This window comes from Nelusetta ayraudi, unplaced genomic scaffold (assembly GCF_046127955.1).
Source record: "Nelusetta ayraudi isolate G7.1 ecotype Tasmania unplaced genomic scaffold, CSIRO-AGI_Nayr_v1 ptg000070l, whole genome shotgun sequence".
Lineage (NCBI taxonomy): Eukaryota > Metazoa > Chordata > Actinopteri > Tetraodontiformes > Monacanthidae > Nelusetta > Nelusetta ayraudi.
This window is the reverse complement of record NW_027466120.1, coordinates 4,305,727-4,331,988: the sequence shown is the minus strand read 5'-3', so window position 1 is coordinate 4,331,988 and position 26,262 is coordinate 4,305,727. Positions and strand designations below refer to the sequence as shown.

Sequence of the window (26,262 nt, the reverse complement as noted above, 5' to 3'; positions counted from 1 at the left end):
AAAAACAAAAAAAGACCCCAAAACACGACAGTCTTGTCAGCACCTGCTGTAATTCCTCGCTGCACCTCTCGCCCTGCTGTCTCAATGGTCCTATCTGCTTCTTCGCTCATCTTTCCCCGGCGAGCACCCTCCCCCCACCAAAGCTATTCAAGTGGCACACTGCAGGATTATCCCTCAGCCTCTGAGACACTCTGCTGTGGTCAGACTTATCGTCCTCTCTGGGCTCGATTTGACCACAGGGGTCAGAGCTGCAAAAAGAAAATTTGCAAAACAATCTCCGTAGAACAGCAGGAAAGGACATAATTGGACGACAGATTCGCACATCCTCAGGAGGCGGTGTTGGTTTTTATGACATTCAGGATTGTTTTTTTTTCTTTTCAACATGGAGACAACCATGGTGAGTGTGGCTAAGAATGTTTGTAGAGCATTAGAACTGACAATTATTTTTTTTACCCCGGAATGAAAACGGACTCCTAGACATTAAAAGTAGCTGTAAAGCAAATAATACTGGACTGCATCTAACAGGGCCTTCATAATCTTCTATCTCTGCGTAATGAGGAGCGTGTTAACAGCAATCCTGAGTTGGATTGACCCTAATAACATTAGTGAGAGCTTGTTCCTATAGTGTCTAAGAAATAACACTTTTTAAAGTGATTTTTTTTTTTAACTCACAATCATAATGTAAAGTTTTGAAATTATTCACTGTTGAATAACTGTTGGTTTTTTTTCTGTCCTCGCTGATGGAAAGTGTTTGGCACCTTCGAAATAACGGCGTTAATTATAAGCTACCGCGAGAGCTTTGTTAAGCTTCAGGCCACATTGGAGTTTTGTTTTGTTTTTTTCATTCCTTTTGTGCGAGCTGGTATTTTGGCAGCGTCCCAGAGTTTAAACGGCTTTGGTGGCACTGCAGGGGATGGCGCTGCGGCCGTGGATGCGCAGGCTAATTGGAAGAATGGGAGAATAAGCAGGTAGCCGCCACTCCAGTGGATTCGCTTTGTTGCTTCGCTTAAGATGGTCTAAGTGAGATCTGCTTAGCCGTCTGGAGCCTTTTGTGCAAGTCTTAATGTCCGTCTTACTAAACCTGTTGTGAATATGAACGGCGTTGTTTGGCCCACCAGTTATGGATCTGAGGCCGGCTGATCTCGCTGTGCGAGCAGGCGACGCAGAGCCCCTCGGTGCTGCCGGGACGGACAGAAACAGGCTGTGTCCCCATTTTTGAGAAGAGGGTTGCAGTGGGGTGGGAGTTGAGGGGGGGTTCTGTTCGCCGATGTGGAGTCACTCTAACTGGGAGGAAGAAAACAAGATGGACGCCCATGCTGAGCTTCAGAATTCAGTAGCCCAGACAAGAAGCTGTGATGTTTGTCTGCAAGTCAGAGGGGGAAAAGGCTTCTACAGGAGCTTTGAGAAGTTTCCCGTGGAGGCCTGACGCCTGATGGTCTTCATACATAACCAAGCAATGGCTGAGATTTCAATCCCGAGACCCCTCGCATCCGTCTTGCCAAGCTCTGATCGACTGCCTTTTCAGCCTCGGCGTGCCATGACCAGTCAGTGTCTGTTTTAGTCGCGATAAAAACAGGAAGTAACTATAGAAACAGTCAGTGAAGGAAGGAACTGAAGGTTTGGCCTTCGTCCAGCCTGGCTTAGTGAAGCCCAGCAGTCAAGTGTGCCTCTCTCTCCCAGCAAGAGGACTTGTAAAACAAAAACAAAATTAAAACAGGTCTGATTGATCCACTTTGAGTTTGATGGAAGGCAGTTTCATCCAGTTGGTACTTTTTTTTTTTATTTTAAAAAAAGGCCTCCCATTTGCAAGTGCCTTCAATGGGCTCTTTCACCAATGGGCACGTGAAATAAATCCAATAAGATTAAGGGAATGTTCCATCCGACTTGCGTACTGCCCTAAAGAAAATCATATTGACTTTTAAAGCCCCATGTTAAACCGAATGGAAAAAAAAGTTCCTTTCATTTAACCAAACCTTTCTAATTGTTAAAAGGAACCATTCTAAAAGATCGAAACCTGGCACCAAGATACATAAAAGGACCGCTTTTCATGAAATGCAATGTTTGTTGACTTGCAAAAACATATTTTAATGTCTAAAAGAAATAAGAAATTATTACTTGGTAAGCGTTGAAAAAGAACACCTCGTCTGAAACCCTGACAGAATCAGAACTTAAAGCTATCTTGTTGTCGGAGCGTCTATGTTGACGACTCAGTTGGAGCCCAGCGGGCCGGTGTGGCGTCTGAGGACGGTCGCTGAAGCATTTTAGTGAAACACGGCTCGCCCGAGCAGTTGAACGCTCGGCGGAGACGCTGTCTGGGTGCCCGCTGTGCCGCTGAAACCGGAGCACTCGTGGTAGAAACATTGAGAAGACCCCCCCGCAGTGTGAAAAGCGAACTGCGGCTGGAGCAGCCGCAGCTAAAAATACCTTCCCTCAAGCCGACCTTGCAGTTCGTGCCCGCCACCCCCTCCCGCACAAGGACAATGGGGGGTTTGGAGGGTCATCATTTCACGTATAAGTAAAGTGAGGTCAGGCGAGTTTGGATTGAGCCTGATGCAGAAAGTCATTTTTTTCATGAGTCACTCCAGGGAGGACGGACGTGGCAGGAATTAGTTTGCGCTCCACAGAAGAAGAGGGAGCTCCGAGGACGAAGGCCACCGGTGATATTTGACTAACGTCTTCCAGAGAGCACGCACGGGCCACAATCTCAAACGGCCGACGGGGCTCATCTTTCATCTGCAAGGACCCACAACCATCGTGCTGCCCCCCCATAAAAATGCATGTAAAAAATAGAATCCAGTCAGTTGGTGAACGTTAACGCTTGCAGCGTCAGCGTTGCTTTGTCAAAACAGAAAGCTGAGCTGCGACAATCGAGCGCACGTGATGTACCGCGTTGTCATGGCGGGTTGCGCCGCAAAGGAGAGGTCTCAGTCAGCCGAGAGCCATTAGTCATGTTCGCGCAAGGGATGAGGCCGCGGAGCGGAGTTCAATAGCAATATAGTGTGTCTGTTTTAAGCGGGGTGGGAAAATATCGACCGCCCGTCAAAGAGATAAATACAAATGGCCTTAACTTGTGGAGGGAATCCTGCGGGAACGACGTTGACGCAGGTTTCACCAAGTAAGAGGGGATTAAGCCACATTATTACACAGGCAGGTATTTAAAATATATGTGTTCTAGAGCCTGAGTGCAGGACAAGTGGGTATTGAGGATGGACGGATGGTTGTGTTCCAGACACTTAGGAGCGGAAACAACGTATCAATATTCTCACAGTATATTGTTTATTGTTTCGTTGCGTGTGCTGAAGGTGTGATGGTAGGATTTATGATCGTACAATGGAGTTTAATATTGGCCTCTACACTCATCACTGTGCACAATCACCTTCACGTCGTCACTGCTGGGTTTTTGTTTGCTTAAAACCAGCCGTTTGTTTTGTCCTTGACGTCGTCTCTTTTCAAGGAGCCGCCGTGTTTCTACTGAAGCCCGGAGAGGACAAACAGCAGTGTACCCTGCTGATGAATGGACTCTAATGAGATTAGACATGATGCATTTCTGTGGGTGACGTCACATCCTGTACACAGAACCAGGACCAAGCAAAAAAAAAGGAAGTGAGAGGCCAGTGCCTGTTTCTCATCTTTTGTGCAGTTGTGAAAATGTTGGACCACACATTCTTCAACACACAAGTAGGAGTGTGTGTGTGAAGCAAATACAGGAGAGGAGGAGGCCTCACGTATCAATGTTGCTTCTGATGACAACGAGCTGACAACACTGTCTGCTGTCATCACTCTCCAGCCAAAAGTGTAGACGATTCAAAAACTGAATTATTCACCCAAAATATATCTCAGTACAAAAAAATGTGGACAGAAATCATGGAAAGCTTTGTTGACTGGACGTCCATGTTCTTTGCTCTCATTCTGCTTTAAATGGTTACAATGTAACCGTAATATGTCACTGGCTGCAAAACCTAAATATCGCGATAAATACCGGTAAGGAAACACCTAAACGTAAAAAAACAAAACTCTCAAATATGGCGGAAAGGTTTTGACGCTCTCATGAGGTGGTTTGTCAGACGTATCCATATAGAAGTATATTGCACTAGTGTCATGGAAACACTATTTAAACACTAGATTTAAAAACACTAGACTATTTAAACCTGAGATTACAGCTTATGCACTTCACACCGTTCAATTGAAACACCTGCAAATCGCAATTGCACTCGCTTTTATTTTGTGAAAAACTGTAATGGAAATGCAACTACTAACTCTAAGTACATCTAATGAAGGCTTCAAAAATACAACCACATGGTTATACGTCGATACACATGGCACAGTATTAGTGACTGCTATTCACTTGTGTGTGTGTGTGTGTGTGTGTGTGTGTCTTTGTAACATGTCTCGGGTGGGATGTGTCAAAAGAATGAGTAGTGGAGGGATTCCGGGTCAGCGCTGTGTGATGGCGGCCGTGCTCCACTCTCCTCCTCTCGCTGACGTCTTTTTCTGGGACACGCCAGTATAAGATGCCCCCTCTCACTCCTCAGGGCACGGCGCTATATGCAGGGACTATTTTTACAGCATTGTAATAGAAATCCTCACACCGAAAGGTTCCTTCCGCTTGCAAGGCAAAAAAAAAAAAAAAAAAAAAAAAAAGAATATGCAGAGCTAATTTTTACTCCTTCCTCCACAGCAAGGCCACGGTCGAGTCCTTCACTGCCGCTAACGCTGCTCTTCTGTCTGTGTCATGATGTCTGTCTCTCAACTTCTCTTCTCCTTTTTGTCTCCTGTCTCTTTTTTCTTTTTATGTTTTACCCTCCAGTGCATGAGGAACCCCGCTCTGCTGCAGAGGACAGGTCTAGTCTTTAGAGTGTTTTGCCACATCCAGGAAAATGTCTGGCTCCTACGATGAAAGTGCAGGTGCTGACGACACCATGGACAGCTTCTGGGAGGTACGCACACGCCCCCTCACCGTCAGCTGGCATTTCCAGGACACAAACACCAGCGACATGGCCGGCTTCACTATAGATTTAGATTCAGAAAGTGGACCTAGAGACACTTAAAGCACATTTTGTTTTGATTTAGCCATAAGACAAAGTAAGAAAAACTAAACAAGCCTGATGTTATACTCTAAAGATAGCGTGCTTTCTGAAGGGTTTACTCTCAAATGTGCTTTTTATATATGCTAAGCTATGCGAATATTGACGATAATGTATTCAGTTTCCTTTTAATTTCATTTTTGATAGCACAAACTTGCTATTGCGCTAAACTGGTTGATTTAAAAATCTGTGTTTCTCATCTTGGGGAATTTTATTAGACTTGCGCCTATTAATCATAATACAGTATGTCAAGACGATGAACTTTAGAGTTACATGATGAGAAAGTTCATCAACTTCCTTTTATTTAGAGGGTTGCATCCTTTTAAAGCTAAATGCTGAACTGCTTCCCTTGTGTTTTTCTGAATTGTATCCTCTCTTCTCTCAAAACACACATGAAAGAGTGGAGCGATAGCCTTTCAAAATGGGACCTCAAAACTTGGCTGACGGAATCCTGGTCATTAAAGATGTGCTCTCACCACTACATGCACACTGTCACGCATATTGACATTTCATTCAACATTTTATCCATTTAAAGTTGGATCATTAATAGTATTTCAACTTCTGTTTACACAATCTGTTTAAAGTCAGATTTGATGCAAAGCGTGTCTTTGAAACAACAGTGAATCTCGCGAGCATCGTCCAAGATCTCCAGCCGTAGTGCTGTGTGTGTGTGTGTGTGTGTGTGTGTGAGTGTGTGTGAGTGTGTGGACAGAGTTGGCATTAATTAATCCCCTCAGCACAGAGTCCTCATTGTATCTCCGCGGACAAAGAGGCCCAGTCATCGGCCGCGCTGAGGCGGCCTTTCACCACATGCACCTGCCTGCTGCAGCATCTGTGCACGAGCAACAAAGCCACGCTCGCGATGCTCAGCTCATGGGTTTTTTTTTTTTTTCCCAACAACCACCGCATGAACGCCGCTGCACTCCTCACATTTCACCAGAAAGATTAAGCGGCGAGATAAGAAGAACGGCCGCCGCGTCCACTGCGAGTCATTTCAGTGTTGCAGGACAAACACTGCGTGTGTTTCCACTCGTCCAGCTGGTCCACCTGTGTGCTGTGGGTTTTGTGTCGTGTGTGTCGGTGTGACTTGGCAAAAGCTGCAACGCGAGCCAAAACACATATGGACACACACACACACACACACACACACACACACACACACACACACACACACACACACCTGTCCTGTTGCCTCCCTGCAGCTCTCTCATTCCCGCCTCCCTGTCAGCAAACACACACACACACACACACGCACACACGTGCTCGTGCGGGAACCAATCGCAGCGCAGCTCTGCAGCCAGCGAGTCTGAGCGGACCGGAGCAGATAGGCGCCTCACGTAGGCTGTGTGTATGTACGTGTGGTTGTCGTGTGTATGAATGACTGCATGACTGCATGACCGCATGTGCGTGTGTGCGCGCGCACGTGCGGGTCTGCGGATTCCGTGTATTTTGGTCTCGCTGCGTCCTCTATCCCTGAGAATCTGTCTGCCTGCATTACACCGCTCAAGAGGATTAAAGCGGGCACGGCGCGCGCGCGCGCGCACCCGCGCAAACACACACACACACACAGTACGTACACACAAACGCATGTCATTGCATAACTACACATGCGCAGGCACGAGCGTCCCCCTCCCTCCGTTCCGTCGCTACTCATCATGCACCATGAGCTCACGCCCCCTGCAGGCACTATAGAGGCGGAGACTCGCAGCAGCAGCAGCAGCAGCAGCAGCGTTCTGCCGTCGTCTCATTTATTAAAGGTGGTCTCGCTTAAGGTTGCGAGGTCGAAGAGGAAAATGCGATAATGGTGTCAAATAATTGTTCAAATATATTTTGTTAATGGCGAACTGATTGATGCTTATTTAAAAGAAAAAATATAAATAATCGCATATGTTAAATGCAGACATAATTAGTCCCAATCAGTGACTGTGTTTTCTACCTTGAATGATGATTTTCAAGTCATTTGTAATGATTTAGAGGTAATTTATCAACATAGAAAAGAATAACAACCCGTCAGGCAGGAAGTGGTTTCATCCATCCTTCCATTTTCAACAATCGCTTCTTCCGGAGCTCAGGGCCTCGAGGGTCTGCTGGAGCCTCTCCCAGCTGTCATAGGGCGAAGGCAGGGTGACACCCTGGACAAGTGGCTTCATGCTCACTCAAAATATAATAATGCCCCCAAATTGTTTTCCGCATTATTTTTTTTCTTTTTCTTTTTCTTGGATCACTTCGATCATTTCTCGTCACATTTGGGCTCCATCACTGCCAGCACAGCCCAGCAAATGACGTCGGCTGATGTGACTTGTCAGTAAATAATGGAATTTGTTCTGTGCTAGCAACCACATCTCGAAGGCATCTGATGCATGTTTGGCTCCAGACACCCGTTTTGTGTTTATCGAACCTCGGCGTTTCGTTGCAAAGGGCAGCTCGTGTTTTGTGCTCGTGAAAGGTCTCCAGGCTGTTTTTTTCTCCCCTCTCGTTCTCAGGTGGGGAACTACAAGCGCGCCGTCAAGAGATTTGATGACGGCCACCGGCTCTGCAACGACCTCATGGGCTGCCTGCAGGAACGTGCCAAGATAGAGAAGGCCTACGGCGACCAGCTGACTGCGTGGTCCAAGAGGTGGAGGCAGCTCATTGAGAAAGGTCAGAGCCATTCCTGTAGCCGTGGCAGGGCCGGAGCTACGTTGTGGCCACCCGAGGAGGCTGGGGGGGACGCAAGTCTTGGTTTCCTGATGTGTCTATAGGTTTATTTTATCATTAATGTAAACCTTGGTGAAGATTTGCTGTCCTCTAATTCATAGGAATGGTGACAGGCCAATTGTTATAAAGTTGCACTGAAAAAAAAACTATAATACCAAAGAACTACAGTAACAATTTGAAGAATAATAGTCATGTAGTCATTGTAGGTATCTGCTTATTGCCACCCCTATGAGAGGCATGATCTCACCCTGTGGCCACCCCAAGGAAACATTTACTCTTCTGCAACTGAGCAGCGGCACCACCGCCACCATCAGCTGGGGCCAGTCTGACAGCGGCCGACTCTCCGTCTCCAGGTCCGCAGTACGGCTCCGTGGAGAGGGCCTGGCTGGCTGTGATGACCGAGGCTGACAAGGTGAGCGAGCTGCACCAGGACGTGAAGAACAACCTGCAGAACGACGACGTGGAGAAGGTGAAGAACTGGCAGAAGGAGGCCTACCACAAGCAGATGATCGGAGGCTTCAAGGAGGCCAAGGAGGCGGAAGAAGGCTTCAAGAAGGCCCAGAAGCCTTGGGCCAAGAAGCTGAAGGAGGTGAGGGCTCCCAGGCTCGGAGGTGGCATCCACCTTTTTTTCTGTTTTAAGTGTAAGATGTACAGTAGCTGATTTCTTTTTTCTTTTTTTTTTCTTGTTGTTTTATTATACATTATACATTATATAAAATTGAATGGCCAGTTATTTATCTATTTACCTTTTCTTGACAAGCGCATCAGAAAATACAATGAAAAGGGTGTCTCCATACGTAGCATGTACAGCATATACAGCCCTGTGTTTACAGCCTCCTGCAAAAAAGGGTGCAAATCAACGCTAAGCAGTACTGTCCACATGTTTGGAAGAGGGACGTAAACGAAGTGGTTGCGAAAAGACCACAGAGGACGGAACAAACTCCTGGGGGAGACATCAGTTCTCTTCAGATTTCATCTTTTCTTAATAGCAGTGCAATTTATTATGTATGAAGACCTTTGATTCCATTGCTCCAAGCAGCCGCCATAATACAAGGCCCGTGTTGTGCTGTGTGTGTCGGTGACATACAGATGGAGGCAGCTAAGAAAACGTACCACATGGCCTGCAAGGAGGAGAAGTTGGCCGTGACCCGCGAGGCCAACGGCAAGACGGAGGCTTCTGTCACACCAGACCAGCAGAAGAAGCTGCACGAGAAGGTGGACAAATGCAAACAGGACGTCCAGAAGGTGAGGAGGGGGAGCGGAATGCTGACTGGTAGGTCGAGTGGATCAAAACGACAGGATTGCAAGCAGAATGCACTTCCTGACGCTTCTGAGGCTAAAGTATTTGAAGTCAAGCATTTACTGAGCTGCTTTTCTTTCTATATTCCATGTTCGGTGTGTTCTGAACTTGTTTTTTTGCATGTGACCCGCTGATGTGGCCTTTTCTCGCCACCTCTCTTAGGCCAAAGAGAAGTATGAGAAGTCCCTGGAGGAGCTGAACAAGTGCACCCCGCAGTACATGGAGTGCATGGAGCAGGTGTTCGACCAGTGCCAGCAGCACGAAGTCAAGAGACTGACCTTCCTCAAGGAGGCCTTGCTGGACATCAAGCGCCATCTCAACCTCACAGAGAACCAAAGGTTGGCCTGGCCGCCCTCACGCACTCTCAGTTGCTTTTTCATTTAGTCTTTTTTTATTTTTTTTATTTACTATTTTATCATTTTCAAGACCTGCTTCCTGACGGTTCCTGGCATTTGTCATGTTCAGGTGTGAGCGTCAGCGTCCCTGATTGTTTGGTACCTTCGATTTCACTTTAACGTGCACAGCAGTTTGCTTCAGATTGATTCATCTCAGCCGGCGCCTCTCGTCAGTGTGAGAGAGTCACGACACTAATTAAGGGATGACTCACTCTGTGACGTGACTGCCAAACTGAATTTGGTGCAAAGTAAACTTTTGACATATGCCAAACGGCCGTGCTCTGAAAAGTTTTGCGTGATAATTACACCTCATCACCCAGTAAAAAAAAAAAAACAACGTTTTGATTGAGCTATTATAAAACTCACAGCGTGTTTAGCCCGCTGTTTACCCCCTGCAGGGACTTTTTTTTTGCTGGAGCTTCCACGCGCTTGTTGGGAGACAATAAGAGGAGAATGTGAGGTGGCGTTAGTGGGCAGAAACAACTCCAGGCTGAGGGTGTTTTCACCGAGCTGTGGAGAAACTGTGCCCCTTATGACATCACAAAGGGCCATGATGATTTGGTTTTAGCACAAATTTTGTGAACAAAAACATAAATTCAGCACAAAGTGAACTGGTAGAGTCAGACTTAGACGTAGCAAATCTGTGTCCTCTTACATATAATTCAACGTGTTGATTTTGCTCAATTTTGTGCAACATGATAAAAATGAGCTGGTATTGGCTCCAGCAGACCCCGGCAGACCCCGTGGGTATCAGAAATAAATGGAGGATAAAAATGTAAAACGTCAAACTTTGGACGCAGTTCTTGGATGTAGGAAGACTGGTCAGCTCCCAGGACACTGGACATGGTTAAAAGTCATCCGAGATTCCTAAATATAGCTGCTGATAGCTGAAGCCCACGCATCAAGAGGGAATTTCTGTTTTCTCTGTTTCGGCATGATGCACGAGAGATTAGAAAAGAACTGTGCAGTTGTTGAATAATTAAATTACGATGTGAACCAGATGGGGCAACTTTTGCACCGTAACATCCGTCAGTGTGGGGAATTATTAGAAATCATACAGATTATTATTGAGGTTGTTATTCAGATTATTCTCACCACATGCTTCAGCCTCAGCAGAGGAGCTCAGGGAGGTTCTGGAGTCTTGTCGCGACCCGTGATCGGATCATCGTTGAGCTGCACTCTCAACGCTGTGGTTCTGTGGCCAGATTGGCATCGAAAACCCCCCGAATCTCTGCTGGCAGCTTCACTCTCGCTTCCTTTCCTCAGCTACGGCACAATATACAGAGAGCTGGAGCGCACGATTCTGGGCGCAAACACACAAGAGGACCTGAAGTGGTTCAGCAACAACCACGGCCCCGGAATGCATATGAACTGGCCCGCGTTCGAGGTACAGCGCCGAGCCTCGACACAAGGCCTCCTTCTCTCTGTGGATTTCGCCCTCTTTAACCCGTCTCGCACTCCCCATCCCCCAGGAATACAACCCAGACCAGGCCAGCGCTCCTCCAAAGAAGAAGAAGCCAGACGGCGCCCCACCCACCCCCAGCACCGACCACGTGGCGCCACCTGGTGACCGTAGCAGGTCAGTTCAACTCATATTTAAGTGTCAGTCAAACCTTTAAAAGTCGAGTGTGTGAAATTTTTAAGGAAGCCAATCTGACAGCGTGCTTCTGCTTTGTATTCAGGGATTCCTTAAAAAATTGCTTGTTGCTCTATGTATATTCTTATATATATATGAGAACCGTTGTAAGGGGAGGAAAACCAAATGACTTGTATTGTACTGCGAGTATACGCTTTTATAAATGTATTTACGGCCAGTTATGTAAAGCTTGACACAGGCAGAAGAGGCAGGATGCAGATCTGGGTGTAGCAGGCATTAAGATATGATGAGGAGTCCATCAGTGGGACAGGGGATGTTCGGTGTTTTGGAGAGAGGACATAATGTTCAGAGTTCAGAGGAGGGACAGTGAATAACAGTAGAAGTAGAAGGATGCAGAGCTTCAAACTGACCTGGAGGAGGAGCAAGGAGGATTTTTTTTTTATGGATGCAGTGTAAGAGGATGTGAAGTCAGTCGGAGGAAAACCTGTATCTGACTTTGTCTCATTCCCGTCTCCCTTCCCTGCGTTCTGCGTGGCCCCCTCAGCGTGAGCAGCTACGACAAAAACCAAGCCTACTCCACCGAGTGGTCCGACGACGAGCAGCCCGCTGCCTACTCCGGCAACGAGAACGGCGGCAACGGCGCCAACAGCGGCAACGGCGGCAACGGCAACTCGTTTGAAGATGACTCCAGCACCGGCAAAGGGGTCCGCGTGCGTGCGCTCTACGACTACGACGGCCAGGAACAGGACGAGCTCTCCTTCAAAGCAGGTACTCACCGGGGAGCGCCGAGCGCACGTGCAGGGTGCTTTCAGAAACACCCCCCCCCCCTCTCTCTCTCTCTGCTCCGACTCCTGCTCTTAAAGCTGCGTCCAATAGCAGTGATTAGCAAATAGCAGCGGCGCTAAAAAACAAATTACAGGCCGTTATCACCAATTAACACAAGCTGTTTGGGAAACGCGGTGGGGCGAAGTCCTATAGACGGCGTGACTCACAACTTAAACACAAGCTTGAAGGGCACATTTAAAATAGACTCTTTTTTTTTTTTTTTTTTAAGTAAATACTTTGAAGGAGCCACAGATGTGCATCTTCATCTCAAGTCTCTGCCACAGATCCAGAGTTTATTTTTAACCGCTCAGACCTTAAGTGTTTGTAAAAATCTGCCAAGGTTAAAAAACATTTTTGGTATTTCTGAGTCTAGAATTTGCAATCTTTCGTGGCGTTACAAGGTGAGAAGATTGCTGCACAAACTTTGGCTGGTATCTTAGATACGACATGCCCCATCTCATGAGATTCCTCCTCTTCTGCAGTTTACAAGGGCAGTTTGCGCAGCACAAAGATTAAAGAAAATTCTTGCTGACGCTTATTCTTTTACCACCCACATGTGAATTCCACCAGCTTTCGCTTCTCACTTCTTGATTCATTTTATCCTTTGTGGTTTATGATTAACCCTTCACATGGAACTCAGTGAAACATTTAGATATAAACACACACACACACACACACACACACACACACACACACACACAGCTTCTCGTGTCTGACTTCACACATCTAAACACGTTATTGTTGTTGTTGTTGTTGTTGTTCAGCTCTTGCTGACCACACAGACTCTCTGTGTTTCATTTTCATTGGTGGGTGGTTCTTCAATGCCCCATTGCTTCTGATTGGCCCATGTTTGTGCTGTACTCAATACAGTAGAATATAAAGGCTTGAACACAATGTACCTTTGTAATAACGGCTAATGGCTGCTGCTGCTGCTGCTGTTACTACTACTACTGCTGCTGCTAACCCTTGTCAATACGGTTTATAATGCAAATAAACCCACAAGTTAGCTACTTTAGCTAAATCTAGTTGCTAAATGTGATCAAAAGGTGTCACGTTCATCAACACAATTGCTGGTTTTATTAAGGGCCTCATTCACCAAGATTCCAAACACAGAGGGTCCCACTGAATTGTGCGTGCACTTGTTGCCGTACGTTGGTGCGAGTCGCCTACTCAGGACAATTGCGAGGCTGACGGGTTTTTCAGAGATTGAGCAGGGCAAACACCACACGGAACGGAGAGCAACACACCAAACAGAGTCGCCAACTGCAAACAATAAAACAGTAATAGGAAGGCAAATATGGATTTAACTGGATTTACCTCTCTTCAGGCTACGGTGGATGTGCACGTTGTGCTTTGCGAGCTGCTGTGCCATAGAAATTGGCCTCATAATGCTTTCTTTGCCAGCTCTTCCGTGTTATTTTCACGCTCCACCAGCGGCCCCGATGTGGCTGCATTAACTGCATGCACTATACGGTAGTTTGGCAGCTGCCTCTGCACCTCGCCCCCCAAAACAGCAGCCAGCAGTGCATAATGCTGGGCAGTTCACTGCCTCCCTTTCATCCGAGTTCAATACAGGCACAAACTGCAGTCAGTGAAATCGGCTTCAGCTTTCGGTAGAAGTGCATTTCCTCCTCCGCGTTTAGCCCATGAAAAAAAGCACCATGTTGCATATTCACCAAGGGAGGGGTGTTAAATCGGCGGTGTGGGAAGGTCAGTGTGCGCATGTGCGTGCATATGATGTGAATTGTGTACAGGTTTATTCTTTTGGTTTTCCAAGCAGGCATATCTTCAAATCCAGGCCTTTAATGGACAAGTTCACACAGTGGGACCCCTGCTGGTCATGTTTGTAACTACATTTTGCATCTCTGAAGCCAATCAGATGCAGCTCAACATCGAATGAGCTTCGCTCGACACACCAGTCAAGTGCACACCAAGCATCGGAGTGTTTGTTTGCAATGGTTACGCATGTGTAACTACACAGGCTATTTGCAGTATTGACAGCAGTGACAGTTGGTAGCAGTAGCAGCAGTTGCTCTTACAGGCGCAGAGGTGCAGTGTGTGTGTTGAGATGGGCTTTTATTTTGTGGAGCACAGGCAACCGTTAGCCGCCGCCCACATGTGAAAATGAAACGCTGCGGTAATATTGTGTTGACAGCAAGAATGGTAAATCAAGCTGAACTGAACCGGACACATCATTCACTGCACACATGGTTCCGAGCCTAAATCCATTTAGCGCGCGCTGTGCAGGACTAGAGTCACGTTAGACAATCACATCTTCTCTTCGTTGGGGCGGCCCTAAGGCGATGATTCATGGAGGGGAGTGATTTATATATCGATCGAAGGGACAACTTTACAGCCAATCAGGTTGCTTTCGTCTTCTGATTGGTTTCATCTCCGTCCGCTTGAGTGCAGAGGCAGTTTTGTCTGTGTCGGTCGCTAACGCCAGGGAAACAAAACAATCCATTCTCAGCTCTGAGTAATGGGGTGGTCTGTCCAGGCTTACAAACTCAGGCCAATTTCGTATCTAAACTTTCAGCAGACATTTCTCTACCTGTGAACTGACTGAATACAAACAAACAACAAAAAAAGTAAAAGGTCCAGTAGCCTAAGTAGGTGCAAGTGTACACTTTTATGGATGTATTTATTGACAGTATATTAAGCTTTTACCAACGTAAAAATTATCAATAAAGGGAAATTTTACACTCTGGACCTTAGAGCTTATCAGTAAATAACCTCAGATAACCGCGCTCCCCCTCCCTTGACTTTTGGCACACAACCAGGTGATGACTAACAGCCGGTGTCTCTTCACAGGCGACGAACTGACCAAGACTGAAGACGAGGACGAGCAGGGCTGGTGTAGAGGTCGTTTGGACACCGGCCGAGAGGGACTGTACCCGGCCAATTACGTCGAGCCAATCTAGGCACGTTAAGCGGACAAGGACGCGCCATTGGAGGCGGCTTGAACTGTCCCCGTCCAATCGCACCGCACATAGCCAGAGACTTAAGAGCAACACATCCCTTGCCCAAAAACGCGCCAAGCAGGCTTGCCTAAATAAGAAAGAAAGAAAGAAAAAAACAACTTAGTAACCTAAAAGACAATATATCAGTATAATATATTTTATCCAGCAGTGGGGGTGGTGGACTTACACATTGAAAAAAAAAAAAAACAAAAAAAAACAGGTGCAGCAGTTATTCCAGTATATATACACTCCAGTACAACGACAAAACAGTGCAGGAACACATTGCTTCTCCGTGTGGCTGTATTTAAATTGCAACGCAGCTTCTCCAAACTTGCAGCACACTGTCGGTCAGTTCTATCGCGAAAACGGGAAGGAAATCTAACCGGTGGCGCCCATTCGACCAAGACGAGCTTTTCTAACCTGCATTGTGTATATATACGGTGTGACGCCATTTTGTGTAGCATTTCTCAATGCTGTGCGTGGTCAGTCGTCATCCTTACATCAGGAATGCTGTGTAGTGTTTAAAGTACCACAGACAGTATCCTCTGTTTTTTGTTTTTTTTTCTTTTTTTTTTTGTTTGTTTGTTTTGTTTTTTTTCTTTGTGATTTGGTCCGACCTCTTTACCAGTGTGTGCAGTGCTATGTGTTTTTTAACTGTTTCTGAACGTGCATAGCAGCATGTGCTACGCGAGCAAACGTGCATTCCCTCGAACCCTGCGGCCCGCCGTTCCGCTGCTGCGACCTGATGCAACATTTCGACTTACAAATGCAGAGCTGATCCTCTTAAATGCATCGCACCCCCCCGCCGAAACGGAGGCTCCTCCGTGACTTTCGCGTTTTGCGTTGATTTTTTTGTTTTTGTTCGATTTCTTACGTGGGTTTGGTCGCCCATCTCATCGCAAGTCCTCGGGCGTTGCGGCTCTCGCAAGGAGCTTTCCTTCTCGGTTCGGCATTCAGGTGAGCCACTGTACCGGGGCAAAACACGGGTGATAAACTCCCTCGAGAGAGATTTTTCAGGGGTTGCCACTGTAGTACGATTGCGAGGGGGGCATCCGCAGCAGAGGAGTCACGTCAGCCTCACGCCTCTCCGTCAAGGTCAACTAGACACTGTTGTCTCCTAGAGTCAGACTGTGTGGCAAACAAAAAAAGCTAAGAGTTTGGTGGCCCGTTTTCCCTGCTGAGCCAAAGAATGACACGCAACCATCGACTCTCGTCATCTTCTCCATGTGCAATAGTGTCACACACACACACACACACACACACACACACACACACACAGCTTTAGTGCAGATCGACTTGTAGCTGCCCCCCCCGCTTCGCTCCAAACTGCCCCGCACGACACTCACAGCGACGAGGACCACGTGAAGCCACCCCTGCCGCGCTAGTTTACCCTAGGTGGCTCTACACTGTGCACGCTTCATTCGTCCCCATTGGAATTTATATCATAAAACCACATTATATCGGATGTCCAATCGCAAGTCACGTTGCTAACAAGTTGCGACTAAATCTCCAATCCGATGAGGGGGATGAAGATGTTCTCAGCAGCTCAGTGGTCCTGGGTTCTTTTTGTTTGTTTTTCCGTATTTCAGCAGTCAGATGTGTTAAAGCTCTGTGTCAGGAACAGGAAGTGACAGGCTTTGGGGTCTCACAAGCAAAGGAGGAACGCGTCACCAGCTCACAAGTTGTGTCTTAGAGTCAGCTGTCCAGCATCGCAAAAAGGTACTCCGACTACCAAACTGCTCCCCATCCGTCGACACGCATTATGCAAACACACGCACAGAGACGCGCACGTTCAACACACGATACAACACACACAACCACACGTGACAAGACATTCCACAACAGCAGGCAAGTATTTTTAGGGGGGCTACAACATAATCATCCAGTGTGTATGAGTTGTGTAAATGTAACAAAAAAAATGTTGAAAAAAAAAATGCAAGTGATTGACTATTAAGACAAAATGTAGTGTTATACATGTAAATGTGTTTCATTAAAATAACAGCAATGGAAAACATATTAAGTAATAGGTATCATATCGTATGAATTTCATTGCAATGGAATTGTCAGTGTATCATAAAAGCGTGACGTTATCCCACGCTGTCAGATTTGTATATGATGATGTAATTTAAAGATTATATTATATTGTAACTGTACAACTGTGTTGAGTTGGAAAAATGAGACCTAACCACGTCGAGGCAGTATAAAGGTGTACATGTAAATGCTTTTTTTTAAATGTCGATGATCTCTTCCTTATGCACATAGGGGACTTGCAGCTCACACTGTGGAGAACCTATACTAGCGGTCTAGAAGATGTATGTTCATAGTTAGTGATGTACTTTTATCTCCTAACTGGTGTAGTGCCTGTTCATCTTGATGTAACAAGACGTTCATTTAAATATGCATAAAGATAATGATCACAGATTAATAACGACGGTAGTAAATGAGAAAAGAAAAAAAAACAACCCAGACTCAGATTTGTTGTGATGGTGTCAATACTGCGATATTGGTTTGCAAGGGAAACAAATTTGTTGAAAGAAAAACGAAAGGCAGAGTCCGTGTGGTTCTTTTGTTCTGATCTTCGCAATGGATGAAGAGCGACTGCGGATTCCACAGTGATGATTCCATCCACCGGTTACACTTTGAAGCAGACATTCAGACATGTATCAGTCTTTGTTTTATTGTTGGTGGTAAACAGAGACACAGGTGGCAATATAAAAAAAAGGGAATCCACAAAGGCTGGCGGTTATGCACTGATACAGTTTGCAGCCGCCGTATAGTAACCAAGAAGACGAAGAAGATAGAATTCATAAAATATAACGTATAGCTCCTGCAGCAGGGGTGGCAACCCTTTTGACTGGTGGGCCACAATGGGTTCTAAAATTTGACAGAGGGGCCTATAAAAATGTATGAGGGATAGCTTTAATGTCTATTGAAAATGAACAAAAGCAAAGTTACAATAAAATATGTGTCTTTGAAGCCCCACAGTATTTAGCTCTTTATTGAAATGACTCTTAAAACACTGAAAACATAGATGCAATATAGCTTTTTCATGACTTACTCACTATTGATATCATTTCTTAAAGTTCGGCGGGCCGGTTTAAAAAGTTTAATCCGTATGGACCCCTGGCCGTAGTTTGCCCATGCCTGTCCTACAATGCATTGCTCTGCAACTTTGACAGATTTTAGCACTTGAATAAAAACCCAAGCATGAAAAAATGAAATGCCAGCGTGAAAGAATAATAAGAAAAGGCAAATTTCTAAAGAGGATAATTTGCTCTATTGTGAAGCAGATTAGCAGATTAAGGAGTCCCATGTTGTCAAAATGATCATTTCAAAATCATTTTTATGAGTCTTGGAACCAGAGAGGTTGGTGCCCCTGCTACTCTGACTGGCCTGTCAAGGACTTTGTACAGTATGTATTTGCTTGCCCTCACTCTTCTGTTTTTTTTCCTCTGACAGTGACTCCTTTGGTTGACTTGGTACCTTCGCCATTTCAAACATAGAAAAAAAAACATTTCAAGGAAAACTACAACCGCTTCAACATGGAGGGAGAGTTGGAAGGCTGTTTGCCGACCTCAGGGAGGCCTGGCCGGCTTGCGACTCAGCTAGAACAGCAAAGCATGTAGCCAAGAGTTTTCACACCTGCCAGTTTCTACCTGTTTCAGTTAACAGTTGACTTCAGCTACTGCAACCGTGTCAGTCCTCTCATATCATATCATCACAACGAGGCTTAAATGTTCATAGTTGTTACTGTTGAAAATGAAAATGTGATAACACGACATTTATTGTAGGAAAGCAAACAACACACACACACACACACCCAGAAAGACGTGAACAAAGTTGTTGTAGTGCCGAAAGACTGTTCTAAAGAACACAGCGAGCTTGCCGATGTCTGAAGTCAAGGACAACAAGGGGCGAAACATCTTCAAGCGCAATTAGGTACAATGACATTGTGATAGGCAGGAGCGCATATGCTTCGCTAGGCAGTCAACACAAATGAAGACAGTGTTTCATAGTGTTTTTGTTACTTCCTCTGTACAGTACGTCCAGCATATCTTTTGGTGCCGAGTTCTCCTCAGGTCGTCTTCATCACACGGGGTTGACAAACTGGTAAACCAGTCGGCGCGACACGTCAGGCTTCCGGATGATGCCTTTCTTGTAGTACTGGCGTATGGAGCGACTCAGTTTGTCATAGTTCATAGCTGGCCGGTTCTTCCTGATGCCCCATAGCCTTGCCACATGAGCCGAATCTTCAATTTTGAAAATGCCTTTGGGGCAGAATAAACAGAAATTAGTACTTACTTAATGAGAGTGATGCAGGCAAAGGAAGCTCCCAGTCAAACCAAACACTTCTTCCAGGCTTTGCCGAGCTGAGCTAAACGGTGATTATTTTGTTTACATCTTCAGCCTGTCAGTAATAGGAGGAGGTGGCAATTCAATTAATGAAACAACAAATTGGTTGATAAGTTGAGGCACTCTAAAACAATCTTCCTGCACAAGACGACAAGTCTTATATTCATATACACAACAGCAGGAGTTCAAAATCTCATGCACTTCAGGCAAATGTAACTATAATATATAATGAGTAAATTACTCTGAACAGAATTTGTATCTTTTAAGAACAAAGGTAACAAGCAGTTTTTTCCAAATGGAAGGAGTCGAAAGTTAAGATGTTTGCGTATTAACCATAGCCATTTTACCTTGAGCATATTGAGTCTGCAGGTGTCTCTTTTCTGTCTAAAAGAATCTAGTGATAGCACAGTAGCGCTAATACATTGATCAGTTACACCTTTAGCCACACAAAATCCCTTCTCTTCCATAAGGGTGTACGTATAAAGTCTATAGCAGTGTATCAGTGTGTTAATGCTTACGGAGCTCACCTTTCTCCTTGTTCAGCCAGCGGATGCAGCGGCTGTAGTTGTGCGGCTTGAGGAGCAGCTCCCGGAGGAACTGCCACAGGTGGATGGGCTGGCTGGGGTAGCTGCACATCACCTCCGACCACGAGTCTTCATCAGCTGCTGAGAGGTGATCGTGCAACAAACCATGTTGTTTTCTTTCTGTTCCGCCTCTCTCTCTCTCTCTCTCTCTATACATATATGTGTGTGTGTGTGTGTGTATGTATATATATATATATATACATACACACACACACACACACGACCAGTCAAAGGTTTGTACACACCTTATTAATTCATTGTCTTTTCTTTCATATTGACATTGCAGTTTCTTACTGAAGGCATCAAAACTTTGCATGAACACACATGGAATTATGTAGAAAACAATAAAAGTGTAAAATGTTTTCATTTTTCTTTGCTGCATAATGACATATATCTTGCTCATACATTTAATGTCTTCAGTATCTATCTGCAGTGTAGAAAGTTGTAAAGATGTGTCCAAACTTTTGACTGGTAGTGTGTGTCTTGCACTTGGTCCTATATGCGTCGAGGATCCTGTCATTGACAGGAACTCACCTGACTTGCTGTCTTCAGGCGGGCAGCGCTCCTTCATTGCTGCAGCTAAGCAGATGAGAGTAAAAAAAAAAAAAATCACAATCACAATTCTATCCCCTGCTCTGAGCACTCAAAGCCAGGTGTTACATCTGCTCTCTGTCACGCCACATTTGCTTCACAGTCAGCCGTTTCCCCGCCTGACGGCATGATGTTCCTGTTGTTCTCACCAGATCTCCAGATGTCGAGATGAGCGTAGAGCACGTCGCCAAACTGCAGGGAGCGTTGTCTGAAGTCCGCCTCCGTCATGGAGCACAGGTCCCGGCCGCTCAGGCCCTGGAACATGGTGTTGACCGGCGTCAGCCGGTACAGGTGCTCGGTCCACAGGAGCCACTTCTGGACGTGCACGCAGCTCCAATCCAAGGGGTCTGAAAAAAAAAAGGCAGGGTTTTTTTTACCATTACAGTTTCCGTTTCTAAAGGTGGGAACCTGTCAAGCGAAGATCGGATCGAAGTTGAAAGGTATTTGAGCACCACGACACAGCGCCGGGTCGACAGGCCACTCGTGAAATGAAGTCGGCACACCATTCCGTTTCACCCTCTCCAGGTTGGGTAATGAACCTGAGTCAAGGTCCAGTCGAGCTGACAGGGTGGGTCAAACTGGAGTCACCCTTTCATTCAAGGAAACAAAAAGCAGGACACGTCCTTCCCAGCTGCCTTAATGTAAATCCCTTTCTCTCCGACAAGAAGTGGGAATTCTGCCAATTCGCAAATGGCTGCGAGTCCCAAAGACGAATCTTGTTTGCAGAGTCATTACAGAATCACAAATCAGGAGCTTCCAATTCGGACTGACCTTGATGTTGTTTGGTAAAAGCAATTATACAGTCACTTTTCTCCGAGCACATTTAACGTGAATATGAAATGTCACCAGTGTGTGAAATACCCATCAACATTCAGGAGGGTCCCTGATTGTTACACACAGGACCGGTTGGCTCTGCTTGGCATAAACATTTGTGAATAATATTTTCAAAAAAAATAATATTAGACAAGATCTGTAAGGCATTTTATAGTGGCTACTAGTGGCAATGATATATAATTTTATTCGCTTTTTAAAAAAATATGAGACCTCCTTAAAATTATACTTTGAGGCTGTATTTCGCGCACACTGAAGCTCACCATCCCTCATTCAGACCAATTAACTACCGCCACGTTCCAAGATGAAAGGTGGAAAAACTGCCCTTCAAATGTTTCAATTAGTGATGCAGTCAATTGGTTTAAAGGGCCACAGTTTTTAAGACAGCACAGCTTGGCCTGTTAAGGTTTTGTGAAAGACTTCCGTGAATGAATGTGAAACTTCGGGGGGCGGTTGGAACGCCACCGGCAGCACCGCGCCTGAGCTGACATTTACGAGCCAGCATAAAAATTTGCACGCTGCAAGCATTGTTCGGCGCCCACCGCAGACGTGCCTCTCGCTGTTTGAGTTGCTGAAATGCAAATACACCGTTATGATTTTAAGACTCCCGATTAAAAGTCGTCTGTGAAAGACGTCAGGCAAATCTGTCAACAGAGACGTTTGCACAGGGTGGACCGGCCCCCCGCGTGTGTCACCGGCGATGTTGATCTGAGGGCAAACAAACAGGCAAAGATCTCTGAAGTCACGTTTCATTTAGACTCCAATGCCATCTTGACATTTAAAGACATGACATTAAAAGGAAACTCCCTTCTTCCATTGTTTTCCATTGATAGTTGTTTCAAATTATCAACGTATGTATTGTTTCATTAATGGCAAAAAAAAACAAAACACGTGAATTCTTTTGCCACCTCAGCCATCCCTACCTGACGCAATGTTGAGCAGCTTGCACGCCGTGTCCACGTCCTTCAGCACCTCCCCCACCACCATGGACTGGACCTGCTCCAGGCAGCGCTCCTCCACCTGGCCCTCCATCCCAGAGGGGGCGTCCTGGTTCTGGCTGAGCTTGCCGGGGACGGGCTCCAGAGTCCTGGAGGGCGGCAGTGGCTGAGGGGAGGCGTCGCTCACCCGGACCATCCAGGGGTTCTCCTCCAGGGCCAGCCTGTCGCAGCAGGGCAGGTAGACCCCAGGCCAGCCCAGCTCAGGCAGCCCCAGCAGGCTGCGTGGCGGTTTGACGTCCTCCCCCAACCAAGGGTGGTGGGGCTGGTTGACGTAGAGGGGCGAGCGTACGTCGCAGCCCGGACTCCCCATCATCAGGTGGCACCGCTGTGGTGGGGGGGAGTGGGGTGGGTGGTGAGAGAAGAAGGAATAGTTACCTCTTGTCTTGCCTTTTTTTTCTTTGTTATTTTCTGGTTTGAAAGATGTATTCTGGTTGGAGGTTTTGCCTCTTTGTATTTTCTTTTCATCCTAAAGGTCCACGTTTTTCTGGAGGTTTTTAGGTTTTTAAGCAGGTCTGACAGCACGTTTCATATTTAGGTGACTGTCAGGTGACTGTCAGGCTTCTTGGACCCCAAGAAGAAGAGCTGGTTCTGCTGTGCTAATGGGGACCCTAATAAACTCAAACCTCAAAGGGCTGCTGTCACGTCGGTCATGACAGACAAATGCCCAGCGTGATATTTGCCACCGCAGTGGCAGAGTTCCATAACCCAACCACCTCCATGGGACTCAATATTTAGAGAGTATAAATCCAAGAGCAAACCTGACATTTGCGCTGTGGTATTTACTTTTGTTCTGAAGTGAGGGATCTGTCATCTCTGCCTTTGTGGCAGTTTGAAGTCACTGGGTCCATTGTTGAGTCTTATGGGCCAATTTGTCAGCTCATGTTTTTCACATACGTCTATAATTGAAACACTGGCCGGAGTGAAGAAGAAGAAGAAGAAGAAGAAGAAGAAAGTACATCAAAATGTGAGTAACGTTACAAAGCACCGTGCCAGGTTGGGCAAAGTCGATAAAGTCGGTTGCTGGAGTTCGACGAGTGTGACCGAAACAAAGGGAAGGAGGTGTTTTGTGTGGTTTGGAGGATGAGGAGCTGCAGGGTATTCAGCGCCAGTATGAGTAAGAGTTACAGCTCACCAAAAATGGGAGGGGCGATGTGCCAAAATTAAAAATGAGGCGAATAAAGTACATCATGCATGCATTAATGCCTTCGTGTGTGCTTTGACTCATTCAGTTCCAAAGGGAAAAGAGATAAGGAACCAGGACGGCCGGCAGCATCAGGACTGCACTGCAGGATGTGAGACGGGATAGACGCAAGAGGCTGAAGCTGTGCCAAGCTTTGCCAAAGCACAGAACAGTGACATGTTTATCAAGGTAACGCGAAACACTGTGGACTCCAGTAGCTGGAAGGGAAAGAGATTTAAATCGGCGTACACGCTTTTCATTGTGTTTTGTGCGTCTTGTTGCTTAACATATAGTTTATTGACTATATGGCTTCAAATGTTGATATCCATTCAACATGGTGTAAAGCCCACAGAGAAACAGCTTTAGAAGGCAAGGACACTTCTTTGTTTCTTTGAAGACTATTTCCTTGTAAACACTTCACGTCACAAAATCATGGCAGTATGTTTACAACACAGTTTCTGACAAGTCCTTCACTAAATCTAGAACGACAACGGAGCGAAAGGGCCTTCCTTATATTTGGAATTGCAGTCCACGTCTCTTCAGTCTTTTTTCTTTGCCTCAAGCCATCAGCAGTTTAAACTTTCACAGCAGCAGCAAAAACCAGCTTTTCTGGATTATCAAATGTTTCCTCTGGTGCAGGTCTTCCATGTCACTGTGTGTGTGTGTGTGTGTGTGTGTGTGTGTGTGTGTGTGTGAGGGAGAGAGGGATAATGTGTGTTTAAAATCAGCAGTCAAGTCATATTATTTTTACTCAAATTGGCATGGAAATGTGTTGTCAGAGTGACTAAACGGCACTGTGACCGTTCGACTCATTCGTCCTCATTTGACTGTTCCTTTGCCAGAAACGTTTTAAATATGCCCTAATAATCATTTTAGTGTGCCTTTTAAAATCAATAGCAGGTGTTATTTAAAAAACAAAAAAAACAAACAAACCTGTAGATCTTATCAGGAGCAACATGGAATCATGAAATCAAACAATTTTTTGTTTTGTTTTTTGCACACAATGTGTGTGAGCGTTAATTCATTTTTGATGTCTGCGTACTTTGTCAGGGAGAAACAGCAGGGAGAGAAATAACTTGTTGTTTAAGGCCCGCCCTGGCCGCTGGTTTTATCCACTTCATTCTTTGAAACCCATTTATTTTTAATGTCAGTGCTGGACACACATGTGAATCAGTCAAACAGCTGCGGCAGAATTTCACAGCCATGTTTGGGTGAAGAAACATAAAACCAAGCAAGTCAGTTTGTTTACAAGCAGGGTCTTTTCTGTGTGGAACTCGCATGCTCTGCCTGTGCAGGCACCTGTGTGAATTTTCTCACTCAGGTTGGATAAACCGGTGGTTCTAAATGCTGCACATGGTGCAAATGTGGATGGGGTGTTTGATCGATAAACTGGGCTCTTTATCTACTTTATGTTGGCACTCTTGTCATGGATCCAACACGTCTGTGACCCTGAAGCGGATGGATAGACTTTAAGCTGAGCATCTAAAAGTCATCCGCCAGTTCAGACATTGGCCTTAGACTCCAGCAGGGACCTCAATCAGTTGTTCAGGTCGCTCAAACGCTGTGTTTAGCAACGTATCACTGAAACAGTGACAGCGCGACTCTTAAACGTGTTTCTCTGATGGCCAAGAAATAATTGCTGGTACCTCATGACACAGAAGCAAAACTGAATCACTTTAAAATATGTATTGGAAGATTATTTTTAAAAGAGAAAAATTGGACAGATCACAATCTGCACTTTATTACTGCACTTTTAATTACTGTACGGAAAGGTAGTGAGAGACACAAACAGTCATACTTGTTATTTAGCTGTAAAAACAAAGAACAAGCTTGACTGTTTATTCACTTTGTGATTGTGATTAAAAAAAGAAGTCTTATACTTTGACTAGAACAGGCCTCAAATACTGGAATTCATGTAATTTGGAGTTAAACTGACAGAGAAAGACGCATTCCTTGTTTCTTTAAACATTCCATCTCTCACTGGGACAGCGTTGCTGCCTCACCTGCCTCACAGTGGGCAGGTGAGGCAGCGGCGCCACCAGTGGGCAGGTGAGGCAGCGGCGCCACCAGTGGGCAGACAGCGTCATTGTGGTGGTAGAAGTGCTCATGCTGAGCGAGTTGAGGCCTTCTTACCTTATTTCGCCGCTGACGAACGTGCGTTTGCTTCCTTCCTTTCGGGGGAAACTCTCTCCACTCTCTCCTTCCTCCGTTCGCTCGGGACAGATGTCGGGCAGCGGCTGGAAAACCCCGGCGTCCCCCCCACCACCACCACCACCACCGAGAGTGTGTCCCTGTCCAGCCAGATCACCTCTGCCCTCTCCGGCCTGCTGCCACTCGCTGTGCTCAGCACCGCCTGCGACACCTTCAGCTCCCTACCTGTGTGTCACATCAGTTGTGGAGAGCAGGGTGTGTCTTAGTGAGGGAGGCTGCCACACAATAATGACTCGGGGCTGTGCTGAGATGAAAAGTTCCTTGGGTAAACACGCTTGCTTAATTCTCAACAGCCTGGGGAGAAGCTGCGATGAGAGCTTTTTACCATAGTCGTCTCTCGCACTCTTTCTTTTCCTTTTTTCTCAAACCAGAGTGGCAGTTTGAGGGATAATATTCAATTCTTTGTGAGCACAACCTACAAAACTACAAGGAAAACAACGGCAGGGGAGTAATACAATGCAACAAGTTTGCATAGACTGCTCTGATCCATCCTTTCCATCCCCAAGGATCTGTGTCAGAGGTTGGCGCTCTGTGAAAAGTGAGGAATATCTTGGTGCGGGTCCGAGTCAGAAATTTTCAGTCTCACGTTGTCACCGACGTGGTCTCGATGCCTTTTTGTCGAGTTTTGCCTCTTGTTGGGAAAAAAACCAGACTAG

General features: G+C 46.0%; 2 protein-coding genes across 6 annotated transcripts in view; one reads left to right on the top strand and one right to left on the bottom strand.

The window, feature by feature from the left end:
* pacsin1a (protein kinase C and casein kinase substrate in neurons 1a) overlaps positions 1–17,403 on the top strand; it is a 31,988-nt gene extending 14,585 nt beyond the window's left edge. For all 4 annotated transcript variants that reach the window (XM_076041888.1, XM_076041890.1, XM_076041887.1 and 1 more), the window contains 9 exons: positions 4,808–4,937; positions 7,568–7,724; positions 8,135–8,370; positions 8,871–9,026; positions 9,244–9,419; positions 10,743–10,863; positions 10,949–11,055; positions 11,618–11,841; positions 14,710–17,403. In XM_076041888.1, coding sequence (XP_075898003.1) covers positions 4,878–4,937; positions 7,568–7,724; positions 8,135–8,370; positions 8,871–9,026; positions 9,244–9,419; positions 10,743–10,863; positions 10,949–11,055; positions 11,618–11,841; positions 14,710–14,819 — 1,347 coding nt within the window. In that variant the 5' untranslated portion in view covers positions 4,808–4,877 and the 3' untranslated portion in view covers positions 14,820–17,403. The remainder of the gene's footprint in view (positions 1–4,807; positions 4,938–7,567; positions 7,725–8,134; positions 8,371–8,870; positions 9,027–9,243; positions 9,420–10,742; positions 10,864–10,948; positions 11,056–11,617; positions 11,842–14,709) is intronic.
* A 106-nt stretch (positions 17,404–17,509) lies between these two features.
* On the bottom strand, positions 17,510–25,945 carry LOC142898730 (SAM pointed domain-containing Ets transcription factor-like). 2 transcript variants are annotated; one of them, XM_076041892.1, is made up of 6 exons: positions 25,529–25,945; positions 22,141–22,540; positions 20,536–20,733; positions 20,330–20,374; positions 19,739–19,873; positions 17,510–19,126 (listed from the first exon to the last, which is right to left on the bottom strand). In XM_076041892.1, exons 2-6 carry the CDS (start codon positions 22,526–22,528, stop codon positions 18,948–18,950), a joined length of 945 nt encoding a protein of 314 aa, XP_075898007.1. In that variant the 5' UTR covers positions 22,529–22,540; positions 25,529–25,945; the 3' UTR covers positions 17,510–18,947. The 2 variants fall into 2 exon arrangements, with proteins under 2 accessions (XP_075898007.1, XP_075898006.1); XM_076041891.1 differs by having other exon boundaries at positions 19,739–19,876; positions 25,529–25,942.
* Between the last annotated feature and the right edge of the window lie 317 nt (positions 25,946–26,262).